At 45.8% G+C, this 19,454-nt stretch overlaps 1 protein-coding gene across 1 annotated transcript; it reads right to left on the bottom strand.

Annotated features, from left to right (window-relative positions):
* Positions 1-1,117: 1,117 nt before the first annotated feature.
* LOC125520080 (hydroxyproline O-galactosyltransferase GALT2) lies at positions 1,118-6,414 on the bottom strand. The gene is made up of 7 exons (XM_048684885.2): positions 5,368-6,414; positions 4,145-4,377; positions 3,773-4,063; positions 2,908-3,036; positions 2,298-2,471; positions 1,832-1,939; positions 1,118-1,688 (listed from the first exon to the last, which is right to left on the bottom strand). The coding sequence occupies exons 1-7, from the start codon at positions 6,122-6,124 to the stop codon at positions 1,482-1,484; spliced, it is 1,899 nt and encodes a 632-aa protein (XP_048540842.1). The 5' UTR covers positions 6,125-6,414; the 3' UTR covers positions 1,118-1,481.
* Positions 6,415-19,454: the final 13,040 nt, after the last annotated feature.

A 19,454-nucleotide genomic window follows, 5' to 3' on the forward strand; every position in this document is an offset into this window, starting at 1 on the left:
CAGTTGGCTAGGGTTTGAGCTCCCGCACACCTCTGCCGGCTCATGGTCTACAACGCACCCATTGCTACCTACGTCATCGCGACCTCCGCCGGCTCATGGTCTACTCAAACCGTTACTCCATATTGGGAAGAAAAGCGGGTGCCACCTATCACAAACGTGCTTAAAAAAAGAAACGTGCTCAAAACACCTTACTCTGCCGATCAGTGATTCATGCAAACCTGGCCCTTAATGCGTGTTTGCTGCAAACCTGGCCCTTATTGCGGTGGTTTTCTGTATTTAACTATGGTCGCAGTCGTGTTTAACGCCAGACAAGACCATCAAGCGTTGCACCCACATTTAGACTAACGCACACAACCCGTGAAATCAGAAACTATGGCTTTACCGAAGCGTGTGGCAGAAAAGTAAATTGAGCTATGAAGAGAAACTACTCCCTCCTTTCCGGTTTATAAGGCTCAATTCAAAAATCTCACCAACCAAGATAGATAATGAGTGGTGGAATATTTTTTGTAGTTTGCAAAAGCACTCAATTAATGCTCTTGTTTTCCTTAAAAAATTATGTTTACGAATGCATTAATTACAATGCATGCATGCATTGATCAGTTTTCTTTTAATACTTGCATACAACAATTTAATGCACCTTGAAGTCTGAACATGTGATGGGGAACAATCAAATTGAGCCTTATAAAATGAAAAAACTAAAATTTTGAGATAAGCCCTATAAACCAGAAAGGAGGGAGTACCAAACATATTGCTCCCTCCATTTCAGAATATAAGATGCATTAGTTTTTTCAAAAGTCAAAAATTGGTAATGTATGACCAAGTTTTTAGAAAAATATCAATATCTACAGTATCAAATTTTACCATTACATCTATCACAAAAAGTATTTTCATATTTTATTTTATTTGTATTGTAGATGTCGATATTTTATTTTATAATCTTGGTCAAACATACACAAGTTTGACTTGCATGAAAATCGATACACCTTATATTCTGGACTGAAGGGAATAGCATTCAACAAATTTGGAGCCACAACTTGTAAAGGTGACAAGATTTGCGCAAATATACACCGTGAATGGAAAGAAACCACGATGACTTTAAGACCATAGGGAGACGAGAGAGACAAGTTGTGATCATTTTCTCTACCATAAGAGCAGGCATACATCTGAACATTTTGACCACATGTTCTACATCAAAATTGGGATTAATCTCCCTGGAAGAAAACTGGCATCAATTACAAGGGCACATGTGGATGCTAAGTAGATGAGAAACGCAAATCAGGCTAATGTATGAAACCAGATGGTTGTAGCTTTCTACCTAATCTTCAAGCTTCAACCTCAAGCAATGTAAGCTCAATCGAGCCAATGGAGCAGCAGCCTCTATGCTAGGTGATTCATGTCAAAAAGGAGAACACCAGCCAGCCAAACTCACCTGCTGGGATAGAAGGAATGCTGACTGCGAGTGAATGATAGATCACATCTCACTATCTGTAATTGCAGCAGGATGGGCGACCACGAACCAACTTGTCCCACAAGCATAGCATTTGCCTTGGCGACTGATAGTGCGCAGTGTAGTAGTTCTCGAGGCAACCATACTGGCAGAACTTCCAGCTATGAGAATACCTGACAGGCATGGTATAATTGAATTTTTCAACCCATAGCCCCATACTTACATCCTCCATCTTGAATAGCTGCAAGCCAAATAGCCAGAAAAGTAGAGTGATTGACATAACATGATTCAAGTTATCAAAATACAGTGTGTTGCATCAATGGAGGCTCACATAACATGATTCAAGTTATCAAAATACAGTGTGTTGCATCAATGGAGGCTCACCCTTAAACTCTGATTGGCATGCTGAGACACGACGAATTTTGCTATGCCACCAGAAATTACATAACCGGGTCCATTAGCATAAGGCGGATAGATATCTTCAGGCCACTCCTGCATTCATTATGAGTAGGGATTAAGGCGAGCAATGAAGATGGTGGCATGCATATGTTGGCAACACAAAAAAGGGCTGTGATTTCTATAGACAAAAAAACAAATTCATGGTGGGCTTTTAGCAAGAACAGTCATTTCCTATGTTTGAATTACCACCCTAAAGTTGGCCGTTCAGCTTTTAAGGCCGTAAAACACAGCTCGCAAACTTGTGAGATTAGCTTTCTTGGTTAGAAGAAAGAAGATTCAGATACACGGTGTAACAAAGACTAACTCATGGGATTGCACGGAATCCAAAATATGGACACTGAATAATCAGCTGCTTAACTTGAGGAATATTGCTTTGTTTTAAGGATAATACCTCCTCCGTAACTGCCCATTTCCCAGTTCTCAGTGGTCTATGCAAGAGGTTAAGGTTCCCCATGTATAATGGTTTGCCAAGGGAGTTCATCTTGATATGTCTGAGAACCACATCTACCCTCACAAATGTATCGTCGTCACATTTCATGACATGGGCCGCTGTCAAGTTCTGGACCTGCAAGGTGACATGATAAACAGATGTTAGGTTCATTATTTAGTCCACACTGCAAAGTGACTACTACTCCTGTAAATTTCATGATCCCCATACCATAGACTTCAATCCATGTTTGAGGGGTAACTTCTCCCAGAAGCGACTCTCAAAGAGTTACATGAAAGATAATTAAGCCACTCACCCCAAAGTGCATTCCATGCAGTTGTAAAGAATTATTCTAGCAACGACTCTCTTGGTAGGGCTTAAGTTCAAACAGCTCTATCGCCTCTATTGAGATACGCAGTAAGGGCATTGCTAGGACATAAATGCCCAATGATGGACAAAGATCATAAGTACACGCTTACAACTTCCAGTTGACATTGGCGAACCATACCAAATTAGCAATAGGAAAAAATTAGCAGAAGTTTAATAAAAGATAGTGACGGCAAGAGTGTCTCACCCCATACTCGCAAATAGCGATTGTCTTAAGAACTACCAGTTCATAACGATCTATAAATGGCAAAATGACAATATCTCCGAAGTATTCAGCTTCTTTCTTCAGCATCACATTGACCTCTTTCCTCGAATTCTGCAACCACAATTTGTAATGAACAACATCATGCCATGCAGTCATTTCCTAAAAAACTTTTGTTTTTCCTTCCTTTATGAGATGATAAACATGCAACTGATATTTCCCATCATTGGGTGCATCTGGTTAACGAGTTAATAAGTAGACATTCTGCGCTAATAGTGATTTTCACTATGATATATGTAAGAAAGTATGCAAAAAATATAAGGTTGGTAAAGCTATATCAAATCATTCAAGATACTAGGGGTGTGTTTGGTTTATGCCCAAGGTTGCCCCACCAAAATATTGGCTAGCCAAAATATTGGTTGAGGTTTTGGTTGCCAATGATTTGGCCAACATTGGCAAGAAAAATGAACTAGAGTTGGCTAGAGTTCATTGGCATGCCAAATAATTGGCAACCATCCAAACAAATACCAATCATTTGGTCATGACCAAAATTTTGGTAGGGTACACTTTGACCACAATCCAAACATACCCTAGCACTCAAAAAGCATGAAAGTGAACAGTAGATAGCCAACAGAATCCTCTGGATACAAGAAATTTCAGAGACCAAGTTTCTGTTCTTGCATGTGACCCACATATTACATCTTATACTCCATTATCCCGAACTATATATATATATATATATATATATATATATATATCTACAACACCAGTAAAAGATATAAAGATTCATTTAAGGACAAAGATACATTTGACAAAAATGTCATTTATTTTGGATGCATAATTTGCTTACCAGTGCTACAAAGAATCGTGCGACTACTTTAGAAGACTTAATTTCTGAAGTTTGCATCCAAGTTTTTCTCACAGCCATGCGCTCAGCAAAATGATTTGATGCCGAAAGTATTCCGATAAAAAGGTAAACTGGGTCTCTTGGCAGTGGTTGGGACCTCCATTTGTCTGACATTTCAAGGACTTGTTGAAGGGAAAAACTGGGATGAGACATAGGAAGAGCAGTGGCATAAACTGAATGGACATCCACATCACCCTTAACATATAATCCTGTTGCATCTTCAAGAGTGAACCCCTGGAATTGATCACCTCAACCCATTAGTATTTCTTCTAAATATCACTAAAAAAAGGAGGGCTGGATATGTCTAGAACATACTGGTCGATAAGGGAAAGATGTCACATGTCGACCACCAACATATATGTGGAAACCTTCAACACCAGCTTGTATAGTAAGAACAAATAGCCTGTCTTCCACAAAAGGGAATGGCCATGTCATTGCCGGTTTCTTTGCACGCCCTATGAACCTCTTTAGCCATGAAGTTGTCTTGGACTCTTTTGTGTCAACAATATCATCACGTATCCATTTCTCACATTTGGTGAACCCATCGACTGTCCAAAAATATGAAATGATAGGTTTTAGCCAAATATGCTAGCCTGGGGATAAAAGGACATAGTGTTACCATAGAAGAGCTAACACCTTGTGGTTTTCATTTTGCAGTAAAAAGTAGACGTTAAAATGAATACTAAAAAAAGGCAATTTGAATAAACTTGCATATTAATTCGACATGTTAGTCAATAAGATATGATAGGAGTAGCACCTCCGATGCATATAAGAATATAGCTTGTGATAAAATAAAATAGCAATGTCAATATATGCTTCAACAATAATCTCACAAATTAGCATTAAACAAATATTACATCAGGTAGAATTCTAACTGATGTGGAAAAAGAACACTTGCCGGAAGATGAAAATCACCAATAAAGATAATTGCTATGTGATTCAAGAAACTGTCAATAGAGCTATTCATATTATTTATTTTTAATTCTGGCATGCAGTTACATATGGTAGACATCAAGGTGTTGATGAACAATCACACAAAATGATAATTATATATGGAAGTTTACATACTAATTGTACTAGTTGAAATGGATATTATCCAGAAGAGTCACACTGGACAACGTTAAAGCTCTAACAGTGCTATGGAACCTATCGTATCAAAAGGGCGTGGCATTAATATTATGAAGTCCCCAGGAGCAAATGTATGAATCATGTGTCCGGCACTTGATAGTTTAACCAGCTTTTATGTTGTAAATAGGAAATTCCATGGGTTAGATTTTACAAGGAGTTGTAAACTTGTGATTGTCAGTTGGTAGAGGTACATTATAGCAGCTGTAATGGTTAACTAGTAAGTTGTAAATAGAAACATGGCAATATGGCATCAGGCTGGCAATGCAATCGATTTACCTCCGCACTAATTTGACGATGCAATATAAATTAATCTTAACCACATTACTAGTAACAAATAACAAGAGCTGCTCACTCGGGAAAGAACATCTTAAGGTCCAAGCTAGCATTGCTGAAGAAGGAAAAGGATGTACCCTTGTCGTCGTTGTCCTCGGGCTGCAAGCCGTCACAGCGCTGTGCGGAGCCCCACTGCATCCGGTAGCAGGTATTGTGCTCGATGATGGGGCGCTGGCTCCAGTCCCCCCTCAGCCTGGGGTTAAGGTGCAGTATCCTGGGTGGGTCCTCGCCGTCAACGGCGCGCAGGCCCTGCAGCTCGACCATGAACTGCGAGACGTGCACGGTCCCGTCCCCCTGGCGCATCCTGGCGAGCTGCGGCACGTATTCCTTGTGCGCTGACCTAGGCGTGCCGATGACGGTGACAGCGGAGCCAGCGGCGAGGCCGCAGGGCAGGAAGACGACCCTCCCCCGCGCGCGCACGGAGACGGCGGCGGGGCACTTGTCGGTAGAGGCGGCATCGACGGCGGCGAGCTCCCAGGGGTCCCCGGCGAAGGCTGCGGCGTCCTCCCAGGCGGTGAGCCCGAGCGACCAGGCGTCGTCGGCCATGCGGTCGAGCGCGGAGCGGTTGCGAGCGGCGATGTCGGGGAGGGAGACGCGGTCGTAGCGGTGCCAGAAGGGCTGGACCTGGAACAGGGTGGCATTGGAGGAGGACGAGCTGCCTGGGAGGAGAGGGGGAAGGTGGTCGGTGGAGGATGGGGAGGAGAAGGCGGAGTCAACAGCGGCGAGGTCGGCGGTGGCAAGGTCGAGGACGCGGCGGAACTTGAGGGAGATGAGGATGAGATAGGCCACCCCCGCGACGAACACAAGGTGCGACGGCCGCCACCGCCGCGCCATTGCCCTCGCTCAGCGGCCCGTAGCCAACCCCACCTTCGCGCTCTCGGGCCCCGCAGTGGACGGCGACAGCGATCTCTCTGTAGTCAAGCGCGCGGCGAGGGCAGGCCCGCCGCGTCACGCCTGCCGCCGGCCAGCGGAGGCGGTGCGCCGGCCGGATCTGGCGCGCGCAGAGGAGGCGTGGAATCGGAGGCGGGGGCGGAGTTGGAGATGCTCGCGCGTGCGTGCGGGGAGGTCGGGCAGTGGGGAGAAATGGAGGGGCGTCGTGGCTGGCTGGCTGGCCGCCCGTGATGTGGACATGTTTTCCTTCTTGTTTGGTTTGGTTCCGGCCGGCCGAGTGGGACTCGACGAGGCGCGTGAGTGGCTGCCCGGTTTAGTCCGGTCGAGCGGTGTTTGCCACGTCGGGTTACAGCATCTACAGCTGCAAGCGTCACCCCTATACCCCTCCCCTCGTTTCAAGACCACGATACGAAAAAGGGTTTCCCCCTTTTTATTACAACCAACAATATGTGCTGGGACGGAAGCAGCAAAATTATTAAAAAAAAATGCCGATAACGGTGGATCGATAAAACAGTGTTAAAAACAGTTCATGCAACGTTAAAAACAGTGTAGGTAGTTCATCAACGTACATTACAAAAGTAAGAGTTCTTATATATCTCATCGGACTATCAAAAATTTACATGTTCTAGTTATCTATTGAGAAAGTTCACCTGATGTTGTCCTTGCCCTTGTTATGATCGTCGCCGCGGAAGTAGCGGTCGAAAATGCAATATAGGTCAAGCCGGATCCGCTCACTATCGTAGTTGTCGGGTGCGTCACCGGCCTCCTCCTCCTCCTACTCTTCCTCTTTCGTGGGCAGTCCGGCCAGGGCACGGACTGACCTAACTGCCTGGGTTTGCTCCAGTGCGAGGGCACACGTTGTTCAGACTTCCCACTTCGCAGGATGCAGGCACAAAAGGGCATCCACGCTCTTATCTTCCGCGGGCTGGTCTGATGCGGTGTGCGACTCAGCCTTCGCGGTGCGCACAACTTCTTCCTCGCACGGTGGGCACACCGCTCCTCAAGGCATCTATGATTGTGTCGTCTGACAGCGTTGGACCTCAGATTTGGAGCCTGGCATCGCAGGACAAGACTCCACCACAAGGGTTGTGTTGCCAACCTAGAGTCGTCCGATTCGGCGCGTTGATACCTCCAGCCGCTACTCATCGCCTCTGGTTCCGGCGCGGTCACGTGCCTCAAGTCGCCGACGCCACTGGATCCGAGCCCCACTTGCGCGTACGCAATGAATTCTCGCCGAAGTGACTCCAAAGGCAAAGCTTGAGATTCCTCACGGGACCGGTAGAGAGCCAGCCAGGCGTCTAACTCCTTGTCCACACATGGGACGAGGTTTTATGATGGTGTAATACACCAGAGGTGGCCCCTTGGTAGGAAACCTGGCTGCAAGCCCACCTCGGGGCGCAGGTGGCCTAGCAATGGTCTGGCGTGAGGGGGCAGCCCGGAGGCCCGAGATCAAGAGAACATCTTGGTGTGCAAGCCAAGATGGCGGCGACATGAGATCGTCGAACCCCATGTAAACCCTAGCCCACGTCGTCTATATAAGATGGGGATAGGGGTAGATATTCTGATCTACAACATAGACTATACTCTCGATAGCCATATACCTTTCTCCATTGTAACCCCCTCGCAAGAGGTGCTCCAACACGAATACAAACCAGAAGCAGGATGTAGGGTATTACCTCACCACGAGGGCCTGAACCTGGGCAACCCCTTTGTGCGAACTCCCCTCTGGTACTTCCGGGCGCATTTGCCACCCTACCGAGCACACTGGAGGCTTCCGGACCGTTGGTTGGCGTGCCACTCAAGGTTGCATCTGTTGGAAACCGAATCCATATCGGATCTCCCATCACTCCTTGAGGCCTCGCGCTAGGAGAGAGTCCTACCTTTGGCTCCCTCACCTTCACGAATGAGTTCGGTCGGTTTGACGTAAACCCACCGACCTCCCCGACCTACAGCATCATCTTTGGAACACCGGCGTTCGTCATCAACCGCTACGGTGACCTCCACCTATGCGTTCCACCGGCCACTGCCTCAACAGACCGCCCGCGTGATCCCGTTGAGGTCCATGTTGTCTACGCCACCAACCTCTGACTCAGAGGACAAGGATCTCGCACCAACGGATCTGAAGTCAGGGCCCGAATCCTAGCCTCGGGATCGTGTCGCCGCATCGACCTCACGATAACCCTCCACCCCCTAACATCACATATAGTAACCATGGTGTGCGACAATTGCTTCAATGACCACGTCACAGAAGATTGCATATGGGATGGATACTTCTCGGGTTGCGGCATCAGCTATGCTAGCCTCTTCTTGCTCCCACAAATGGAGGATGATGAGGCTGGCATTATCTCCATCTCGGAGATAGAAGACGATGAGGCCGGTGTCATCTCCATCTCAGAGACCGAGAATAGTGAGGCAACCCTAGGACGAGAGACAACATCTGACGGCGACAAAGTCCCACAAGCCGTCACTTTGGAGCAAGTCCTAATGATGACCCCATGAGAAACAACTCTGAAGCACCAGGCGCAGCTCCGACTCACATCAACACTAGTGGAGCCGCGGCAACCTATGTTGTCCCACCGGACACAGCGCCTCCAACCTCAGAGTCGATAACCGTCGTACTTTCGCACCTCTGATTCCCACCCCGGTTGGGCAGCACCCCAATGGTTTCGTCGTCCTCAGCAATGGCCCCTCAGGATTCATGACCCCTGGGGCCGCCACCAACAGCCTTGCCATGACAACAATGACATAGCCAATCATCATTGAGGAGGCATTGCGGTTAGCGAACCCCTACTGGGGACCGACCGCACCACGCAAACCATCGAGGCCTTCTAACGGACCACCATGGTCATTCAGCTACAACTCCAGAAGAGAATGTCAGAGGTCGCCGCACAACAGGCGCGCTGGAAAGAAACGATGGCAAACGAAAGAAGCCGCCAACCTTGCCGCCAACCATTGTCAACCACCAACGCCCTTGCGACCCTTGGAAGCGAGGTAGTTAATGACTTCTATGAAAACGCAGACGTCGGCCTCCTATGAACGCTGGCTCGTGGCCTCTAGGCAACTGCAGTGCTCATAGACAAACTTCATGCTATGACGGCAGACCCCAACATCATTACCAGTTTGCAACGGGTGCTTCGAAACATCACTATAAAAAATACACTTCCGTGATGATACATGTTTGTCACAGTAGGTCGCATTTTCTGTCATGCATGTACATCCATGACGATTTTATGACAGAATCAAGATAGTCATACCTGTGCTGCCGTAGAAGTGTTCCATGACATTACCAAAATTATCATCATGGAAGTGTCCACTTCCATGACGATAAATCCCGCGTCACAGAAATGCTTTCGTCAAGGGTGACCGACACGTGGCATCCACCATAACGGAACGCCGTTAAGCTATCGGGTCGGGTTTTGGATCCGATAACCCGTTAACAGCCCCGACCAATGGGGATTTTCCACATGTAAAATCATCATTGGCTGGAGGAAACACGTGTCGGCTCATCGTTGGGACAGATGCCATCCACTCATTGGACAGAAGGCGCCTATGATACGTCGACACGTGGCACGGCCCAACAGAGGCCCATTCCCTATGAAAAGGCCAGCCCGTTTGACTTGGTCAAAAGGTGGCGGGCCGGCCCATGTAAAGCTTGTTAATGGCCTGTTCGCATATAGCCCATTTACAGCCCGCTAAACCAAGGCCCGTTACGCCCTATCCGAATTAGGTCCAGTAGCGTCATCTGGGCCACCCAATATGATTCCAGTCCATTTTCACTTCTGGCCCATGTATGACCCATGACGTCTTTCGGCCCATATGAGGCCCTATGTAACTCTTGGCCTATGAACGGCCCGTGGTGAAACTGGCCCGTCATGAACAGTGTATCACTTTACACCCATTAACGGCCCGTGGTGAAACTGGCCCGTAATGAACAGTGTATTACTTTATACCCATTAATGGCCCATTATTCCGTTGGGCCGTTTCCAGCCCATGTTATCTTTCGGCCTTCTCAGAGCCCATTTATTCTTGGGCTCATTTCCAGCATTCGTTTACTTACGACCCGTTACTTCATTTTCTGCTTGTGGGCCAAATTCAGCCTGTGGTTACAGTCGGCCCGTTTGTGGTCCGTTAATACGTTGGGCCATTTTCATAGCGTCATCAAATACGACCTATTAATGATGGCCCATTATGGTCGGCCCATGAACGGACGATTCCAACTCTAGCCCATTTACGGCCATAATGCGGCCTGTTATTGGCCCATGTTTGGCCAATCGATCATACTGCCCGTATAAGGCCCATTGATGATACGGCCCGTAGAAGGCCCAATGTTTCTACGGCCCGTAGAAGGCCCACTGTTTCTACGGCCCGTAGGAGGCCCAGTGTCACTACAGTAAATATTAGCCCATGGTTATTGTGGCCTAGTTTTAAAAAATAGGTTATTGCAGCCACTAGCAAACCGCGGAAAAAGAACTGCAATGACTACAAGCAAACAAATAAACAAGACAACAAGGAAATAAATAAGGAAGCAACTTACGCTAGGCTATCACGGCTACCACACATATTACATCCACTGGGCATCAAAGTTCGCCACCAGTGCAAATAAACGCGCCGACAAAAGAATATACAAAACTGAGAGCACTTCAGAAGGCACTAGGCCTGGCTAGGTCGGGGCCCCCAAACAGCTGAAGAAGCTGAGTAGACCTCAGTTGTGTCAACGATAGATGCATCAACACTAGATTTAAGGCATGATGGTGCGCACGGCAGTCCTCTGACATCTTTATTGCATCTTTGACTTCAAGTCGGAGCTGAGCTGAAGCAAGCCTTTCCGCTTTAAGTTGAGACTGAAGAAGTCGAACTGATTGAGGCAGCGACTGCACAGAGGTTGTCTCACACCTGCTGGTGAGTAGCTTCAACTCACTGTCTTCATCAAGACAGGACCTTGGGGTCATCTCGCTGTCCTCAAGATGGTTTGGCTCACTATCTTCCCTAAAGTTCTGCCTGGCGTAAGAGATACGAGTCTGAAAGAGAAACAAGGAGACACGTAACATGTTTCACAATTATATAAGCAAATAAATGGATCTGTTCTGCATAAGGAACATATTTTTACAACTACAATTTGAAACTGGTAGTTATTGCAAACATCCAATCAGATGTAAACAGCAAAGCAAACAGCAGTGGAGGAAATGATGCCTATCCAAATCTATACTAGAACAAAGTTTGAAGGCTTGAGAAGGATGAACTTACATTACATGTTAACACGGGCTGGACAAAGCCCTTCTCCATGTTGATGGAAGGATAATTCAATAAATTCCCTAAAGAAAATTCTTTATAAGCGTTGCCATTATTCTACATTTTGCAAAGAGTAAATATAGATCAAATAATATTGGAAGAAACAGAGGATAATGAAGCTCAGGTGCAGACTGATGATACATAATCAAATAGCAATTAATTAAGTACATCGTTACAAGGCAAAAGGGAGAGAGGTACTGACAAGAGCAATGTAGAGCCCATTATTGTTTTGAGATCGTATGATCCTTTGAGCAAGGAGATTCATCTGAAATTAGTTTTCATACAAGAGAGAACGTAAGGCATAAGCAGAAATTTAGGAGTTCAAATTTTGAATTGATATCATAGACAGTACCTGACGCTGGGCTCCCAGCAGTTCTAATAGGGGTTTGGCCACTGGAGTAGGGGTAAAGTGTGGTACAGTTGGGCCTGTGTTTTTTGTGGCTGCTGATCTATCTGATTTAACAAGTATCACTACCTTTTCCAAATACCTAGTTTGTACTCCTTGAGGATCTGCACTCACCCTCTTCCTTTTGGACATCTATTCCGAAAGAACAACATTTGACTGGAAAAACATAGTGTGACGACAAATGGAATAGGTACAGAAAATGGATAGGTATGGCATATACTCATATATGATGCTTAAACTAAGCAGATGGTGTAACAAAGTAGAAGTAATGCAAGAGGCCAGATGCAAAATATGTGCGACCAATACAACTTTGCAAAGTTAGAGCAAGCACCTTGATGGGTGAATAAGATAGGCCATCCTCCACCATGCCAAGTTTGTTAGCCAGTGGATCGTTCCGCAATATTCCTCTCGTGCGCCCATTCTCATATTCATTTTGATAATGTTCAATATCTGACATGCATGAAAACATAAAAACAAGTGAGATTTTGTTTGTAATGCAGAAGTGATTCTAATCCAATATTGTCTCCCTGTAAACCCCTTTGTGCTATCTCTGCAATTCTTTTAAAAGATGCCATGCATGCTGTAATTTGTTGTGTGCACACATATAATGTGGCCTACTACTCAAAATATGAGAGCTCCAGAAGTGATGACACTTCGCAGATGATAGCTTCAACATATAGTAAAGAAGAACAAGTCGACCTGACCTGACAGATTCAAAATATACTAAGGGAGAACAACTCGACCTGACCAGTCGACCGCAAGAGAAGAGTATCATCTTAAAGAAGAGCAGAAGAGCAAGTAGATTGAAGATATTACAAGTCTTTCAATACAATGTTGGTTGGCCACCCATGATGAACCAGAACGCACAGAGAAATACTATTCTTTCCGGTCTCTCCATATGTGGCTCATATGCATTTCGAAACTAAAGTAGGAACATTTAGCTAACCAATTAAACATCTCTCAGTTTTACTAATATCAGCAATAATATCAGATATGAATTTGTACAACTAAGCTTGTTTAGCTTGATGGGTGGAGCATTGCTATTACGGCACGAACCAAGTAGGCTGATTGTGGTCATCATAAAATGGGGAAAACATAAGCATGATGAGTACAGTGTTGACCGTGGCAGTGGGATGGCAGATCTGAAGCTGCAAACCACGCAAAGGGTAGTTAGCAACCTATGTTTGCTTTAAAATAACAACTAAGATTTGGTATGGACAAGAAAGTACGGCAACAAGTGACAAAGAAATGCAATTATGTTGTCTCTCTATATGTCGCAACATGCATTTGGAAACTCAAGTGGGACCTTTAGCTAACTAAATGTGTCGGTTAACTAATAACAGTATCATATCACAATCATATTTGAACAACTAAGCTTTCGAATTCTGAGTGTTGTGTTGTTTAGCTTGAAGGGTGGAGTAATGCTAGTACGACAGAAAGCACCTACGCAGATCATAGTAGAGTAGATAAAAGGGGAAAACCCTAAGCATTAAGAGAAAAATCAGGAAAGTGGAACTAGCTGGACCAGTGGGTGGCACACATGCTTTTTGAAACAAATATAGGAACATTAGGTGTCCAATTAAACATTCTCTGTTTTAGTGATATGAGCATCATATCAGATTCGTATTTCAACACGTAAGCTTTGGGTTGAGGTCTTGAGGAGCAGTGCTAGCACGACACGAAGCACCTACGATGATGGTAGTGAATATAAAGGGGGGAAACCATAAGCTTTACGAGTATAGTGCCCGTGCCATGGCGGATCTGAAGGTGCAAACCAGACAAAGCTACTTCGCAACCAATGTTTGCTTTCAACTAGCCACTACGATTTGGTACGGACAAGAAAAGTACAGTAAACAAATTACGATCTATTTTCCGGGTGAGATCAATAACTTAAGCACATATGGAAGAGTACCACCTCTCTTGCGACGCCGTGTAGGCCTATGCTGATACGTTGAGGGTGCTGCGGGTGCGATGGCTATCGGCAGTGGGGAAGAAGACTTTAGACGACAGACGACCGGGTCGGGGGATATATCCTGTTGCCGTGGACGAGGCGGTCATAGAAGCGGCAATGACAAGGTGGACGACGACGCCGATGAAGCGAGAGGAGGCGATGAAAGGATCCTGGTCCAGCGCCGTGGATGAGAGACGTCCATCTCTTGCAGTGGACGACGGGGTAGGGGTAGCGGCTCCGGCAAGGTGGAGGATGGGGTGGCGGACGGAGGAGGCTGGCCATAGTGCGGAGGTTGTCGTGCCGCCGACGGTGTGTGAATGGGGAAATGGAGGGGAGGGGAGGGGATCTCAAACTTTGGGACGCGCTTCTCTGAAATGGGGGAAAGTTACGAACTTATCCCCCATTTAAAATTTCGGACATCACGTCGGTTGGGGATAGGACGGTAATCTCGCATCTCCCAAATATTTGCCGGTAACTATTTCGGGCGAGGAGAGGGTGTTTTGCCGCCCACGGTGTATGAACGGGGCTGACAGGTAGGGCGGTTGTGTCACGTCTGATGGAAGTTACACATCTGCCCCTATTTAAAATATTAGCCTACATCAATTTCGGACGAGGAGAGTTTGTTTTGCCGCCCACCGTGTATGAATGGGGAAATGGAGGAAGAGACACATGTCTTTCGGACGAGCTTGAATCAAATGTGTTTTGCCGCCCACGTTTGGCGCCCACCGTGTCTGAATGGGCTCAGAGGCCGTCGTGTCACGTCTGATTGAAGTTACTAGTCTACCCCTATCGACAACAGTGTAAATCCGGTCGATAAGGATGTCAAGTGTCAGGGGTAGACAGTAATTTCCATCTCACAAACACTTGCTTCGGGCAGCCCACAAATTATAGTGGGTGTTTCGCCGCTTCGTTCAAAACTTGGGAGAATTAGCATTCATGTTTGCCCCGGGACCTGGCAAACTAAATTCAAATCCAATTTGTATTCGATTACGAATATCCACAGATAATTATACGTTTTGTTATTTATTTCTTCAAAACCACAACAAAGATTTATTCCACCTTTATATATGATTATGATTTAGAAATGCCGTGATCTTCGAATTCAGTAGGTTGGATACACTCTAAGTCAAACAGTTATTTCATCCAATACAATATGCTCACACGAAAAACAGTTCACCTTATGTCAATCATACAAGTACTGAGGATTACCTCGCCTAAAAAATTCGGATCATTACAACACATGGACAACATAGGGGGTCTTGCAACATAATCCATTCAGAGACATGACACAACATGCAAGTACAATAATCTAATGACAATTTCAACTGGTATCTAAAGAAGAACCAGGATTACCTTGGGCTTCAGATAGCAGAAACAGCAGGACCTCCTCCGTCTTCAAATGCAACATTCTTACTTCCTCCAATTCTTGGGTTGCTTGCATAATGCGTGCCGCTAATTCCACAATTTCCAGCCTCAAGATAAAGATTACCTCATTCATGGCAGCCACACCATCTCTTTCTGCCTCTAGTAGAGCCTCAAGCACTATAATATCTGTGCTTAGACTGCTCTCCGGCGGTGTTGCCTCTGAACTGCTACCATCTGGTAACATGGATGGCGCACTGCTTCCACAAATAGATTCTGGGGTTGTACATTGTGTCCTAGTGTGAACGGCATCCTGAAATGTTTCTGCTGGACATCAGTAAGAGATAGTTATCGTATGATCCAGGCAGTAAGCTTACATGGTAAACGATGGACGAATTATTGCCGAGCATGGCAAACTATATTTAAATGGTTCGAAGCAGCATCAGCCGAAAAGAAATTAAAATGGTAAGATGAAACTAGGGATGTAAGTGGCAAATAAATGACATCCGCCAGTCCCATCTAGTTAGTTTTTGCTACCTCCCTAGTTCATTTTCCTCAAAAAACAAAAACTCTTTTGAACTATCATACCACTGGTGGACTTTAATCGGGATTAAACGGGACCCAGTTGACATCCCTAGTTGAAAGGGAGTGTACAACCGCTATATTTAAGTTGCCAAGGCATCTAAGCAGTTGAAATAATCTGAGAAAGCACTTAACAGTGTGGCCTCATATAAACTACGAAGACAGTCTTGTGATGAAGTTGAGAGGAAAAGTTAAGGACTCAAATGAAATTGGCATGCATTTCTTTACGACAGTACAACAGGCACTGCTGACATATTGGCGAACTCAAGTATAGTGTAACAACAAATAAGCATTCGAATCAAGCAATACAGCAAAGCAGACAACTGAACTATTTGTAATTCGGTAGGATTACACGTTGAGGGCACAAGCCAAGAAAGCATCCCACTCGCATTACATTTCACATGTACTAAAACAGACTGGCTTACCATATGTTGCTATGAAGCCTAGCTGCTGTTGCAATGTTCTTTGAAGATATCGTCAGCATCCCGTGGTTGCAAATCTAGTTTTTGTAGTTTATTCTGCACCATCTATTTAGGTAAAATTAATTTTAATCGCATGCACTGGTCTGAATTGATCATCAATGGTTCATATAAACTAATGAAAGAAGGGTGTGTGCATACACGACAATATATATGCTTCCCTCTATTTTTATACTTGTTTGAGGTGCCAGCCCCAAAAGAACAAATATTTTGCTTGATGGGGTTGGCAGCTCCATAATTAATAGAAGCATCAAATTAATCATGCAACTTGGGAAGATCAAGAACACACAAACAAGTAATGAACAGAGGCTCGGAGCAGTGATGTAATAGCTAGCATCAGAAAATGTAGGGTAAAACGAACAAAAAAGCAGCGGAACCACATGCTAGTTTGCTGATGTGTAATTAAGCATAGAGAACATTAAGCAGTCTGATGGAACCAACAGGTGGCATCGGAACAAAACTAAAGCATATTAACTATATGTGCACTGGTATGTAATTTAGCACATGTAACATGTTCACTGCCAGAAGTATGGCCCTACAGGTGCAAGCAGAATAACGCATCTCATGAAAAACTGAATGATGCCCCAAAGAAATTCAAGGTGCGGTGCTTATGCTAGGAAAGTGAACGTAGGCGCCGGCCGTTGGATAATGGTACCTGATTCTCGGTGGCGTATTGGTATTGTTGTCATACTTGATAGCTAAGGATCGTCGATGGTGCTCGTGTTGCGGTTGAGTTTGGGCCGGCTGTCGCCATCGCTGAAGCAGCTCCGGTGCTACGGTTGCGGCGCCTGTCGACATACCAGAAAGCTCATATGTGGTAAGTGAACAGTTGCACGATAAAGAGAAAAACCGAAGGAGTACAAATCGAAATAACCTAATGAGGCTGCAGCGTCGGTAAAGCAGGGCCGGTGGAGTTGAATATGGCGTCTGTGGAGCGGGTCCGGTGCAGTGGACGAAGGCTTCGGCGGGCGCGTTGTACAGTGCTTTCGGTGAGGTGGATCTGTTGCGGCGGACGAGGGCTTGTATGAAGGCCAGCGAAGGGGCGGACGAGGGAGTCAGTGAAGGGCCTACGCTATGGTGGACGAGGGCACTGGTTAAGCAAATCTGGTGCGGTGGACCATGATGGCGGTCAAGGAGATCTGGAGCGGTGGACAAGCCAGTCGCTGAAGCGGCCCCGGTGAAGTGATGAGTTGGCAGTTGGGGGTTCCAAGGTGCGGAAGGTAGATCCGGCGAGGTGTGAGGTCCACCGCTGCGGCGGAGGACTAGATTCGGCGGCTTGCCGTGGTTGGGGGTCGGGGAGGGGAAGGGGAGGGGCTCTGGGGAAGAATGTTGGGGGCAAAGAGGGGGAAACAATGGGGTTACCAAAGCAGCCATTTTCCGTTCATGTGGCAGGGGTAAAACAGGAATATCGCAGGGCTAAACTTTCGGGCGCGTGATATTTCGATGTGAGCGGGAAGTTTGAAATCTTTTGGCGCCTAAAATTATAAGTATTCTGCTCTCGTATGGCCGACAATGATATCATGGCCGACAATTTGTTTGTTTTGCACGCAAAAAAATGTACAAGTTTTGAAAATCAATGTCTCCAACTCGAAACTTAGATTGTCCATTCAATTCAAATATGGATCATTGAGCTACTACAAGCAAATACCATCATACGGTCCAATTCAAATGAAATTCCAAATGTGTTTATCCTAAATATGATGACAAAAGCAAAAATGTGTATGTGTATGAATAAACTAGATGATTATAAAGTTTGAACATGCCCATATGTGTATATCTCTAGGTTTGATACATGAATTTGAAATCACGAAATCCTGGCTTAAAAAATGTACCTCCATTTAAATGAATTACAAAAGCTAATGATGGAGTCGAATTCCAAAATTCCAATCTTAGGTTTGTAATTCTGGTACATCAAGGTATATCACGCATGTTCAAAAGTATCGTTATCTCATAGTACAAATTGTGAAACAAATTGATCAATCATGAGTGCACAATATCTCAATTACGCTAAAGTCCCTCAAATATAGACACGTCACTCTTTATCTGAAGTCAACCCCCATACCACCACACACACGCGCGCACCACTACAAAAAAATACACTTCCGTGATGATACGTGTTTGTCACAGTAGGTCGCATTTTTTGTCATGCATGTACATCCATGACAAATTTATGACAGAATCAAGATAGTCATACCTGTGCTGTCGTAGAAGTGTTCCATGACATTACCAAAATTATCATCACGGAAGTGTCCACTTCCATGACGATAAATCGCGCGTCACAGAAGTGCTTTCGTCAAGGGTGACCGACACGTCACATCCACCGTAACGGAACGCCGTTAAGCTATCGGGTCGGGTTTTGGATCCGATAACCCGTTAACAGCCCCGATCAATGGGGATTTTCCACGTGTAAAATCATCATTGGCTGGAGGAGACACATGTCAGGTCCGCGTTGGCACAGGTGTCACTCATCCAATGGGCGAGATGCGCCTATGATATGTTGACACGTGGACCGGCCCATCAAGTTTAAATGGGCCAGCCCAACTGAAGGCCCACAAGATTTTGTAGACCATAATGGGCCGGCCCAGCTAAAGGCCCACGAGATTTTGTGGACCATAATGGGCTGGCCCAGCTAAAGGCCCACAAGATTTTGCGGGCCATAATGGGCCGGCCCAGGTAAAGGCCCACAAGATTTTTGTGTGCCATAATGGGCCGGCCCAGGTAAAGGCCCACAAGATTCTTGCGGATCATAATGGGCCGGCCCAGCTAAAGGCCCACGAGATTTCACCGGCATTAATGGGCCGGCCCAGCTGTAGGCCCACAAGATTCTGAGGACTCTAGTAGGCCGGCCCATTAACTGGCTGTCATGTTTTGGGCCAAATGCTGGCCCATATTTGATCCGATCCATTAATGGCCTGCCATGCTCTGGGCCTAATAGTGGCCCATATGAGATTCGGCCCGTTAAAAGCCTACCACATTCTGGGCCAAATTACGGCCCAGATCAGGTCCAGCCCTTTAAGAGGCTTTGGGCTCAATTATGGCCCATATCAGATTCGGCCCGTCAACTGGACACTATGCTTTTGGGCCCACTTGCTAAAGGCCCACTTAGTAATTCGGCCTGATATTAGTTTTGGCCTGTTAAGGGCCCGTTTAACATTTCGGCCCTATATTAATTTCGGCCTGTTAAAAGCCCGTCATATAGTTGGG

The sequence above is a fragment of the Triticum urartu genome, chromosome 7A, assembly GCF_056163025.1.
Source record: "Triticum urartu cultivar PI428250 chromosome 7A, HENAU_Tu73, whole genome shotgun sequence".
In the NCBI taxonomy this organism is placed as follows: Eukaryota; Viridiplantae; Streptophyta; class Magnoliopsida; order Poales; family Poaceae; genus Triticum; species Triticum urartu.

Bases quoted from the DNA above. Each gene is read 5' to 3' on its own strand.
- LOC125520080 (XM_048684885.2), bottom strand. From the start codon at position 6,124: ATGGCGCGGCGGTGGCGGCCGTCGCACCTTGTGTTCGTCGCGGGGGTG. The intron at 4,378-5,367 runs GTACATCCTTTT...ATTTTTGGACAG, and splicing joins CGAGGACAACGACGACAAGG to TCGATGGGTTCACCAAATGT. The intron at 3,037-3,772 runs GTAAGCAAATTA...TTGTGGTTGCAG, and splicing joins CACGATTCTTTGTAGCACTG to AATTCGAGGAAAGAGGTCAA.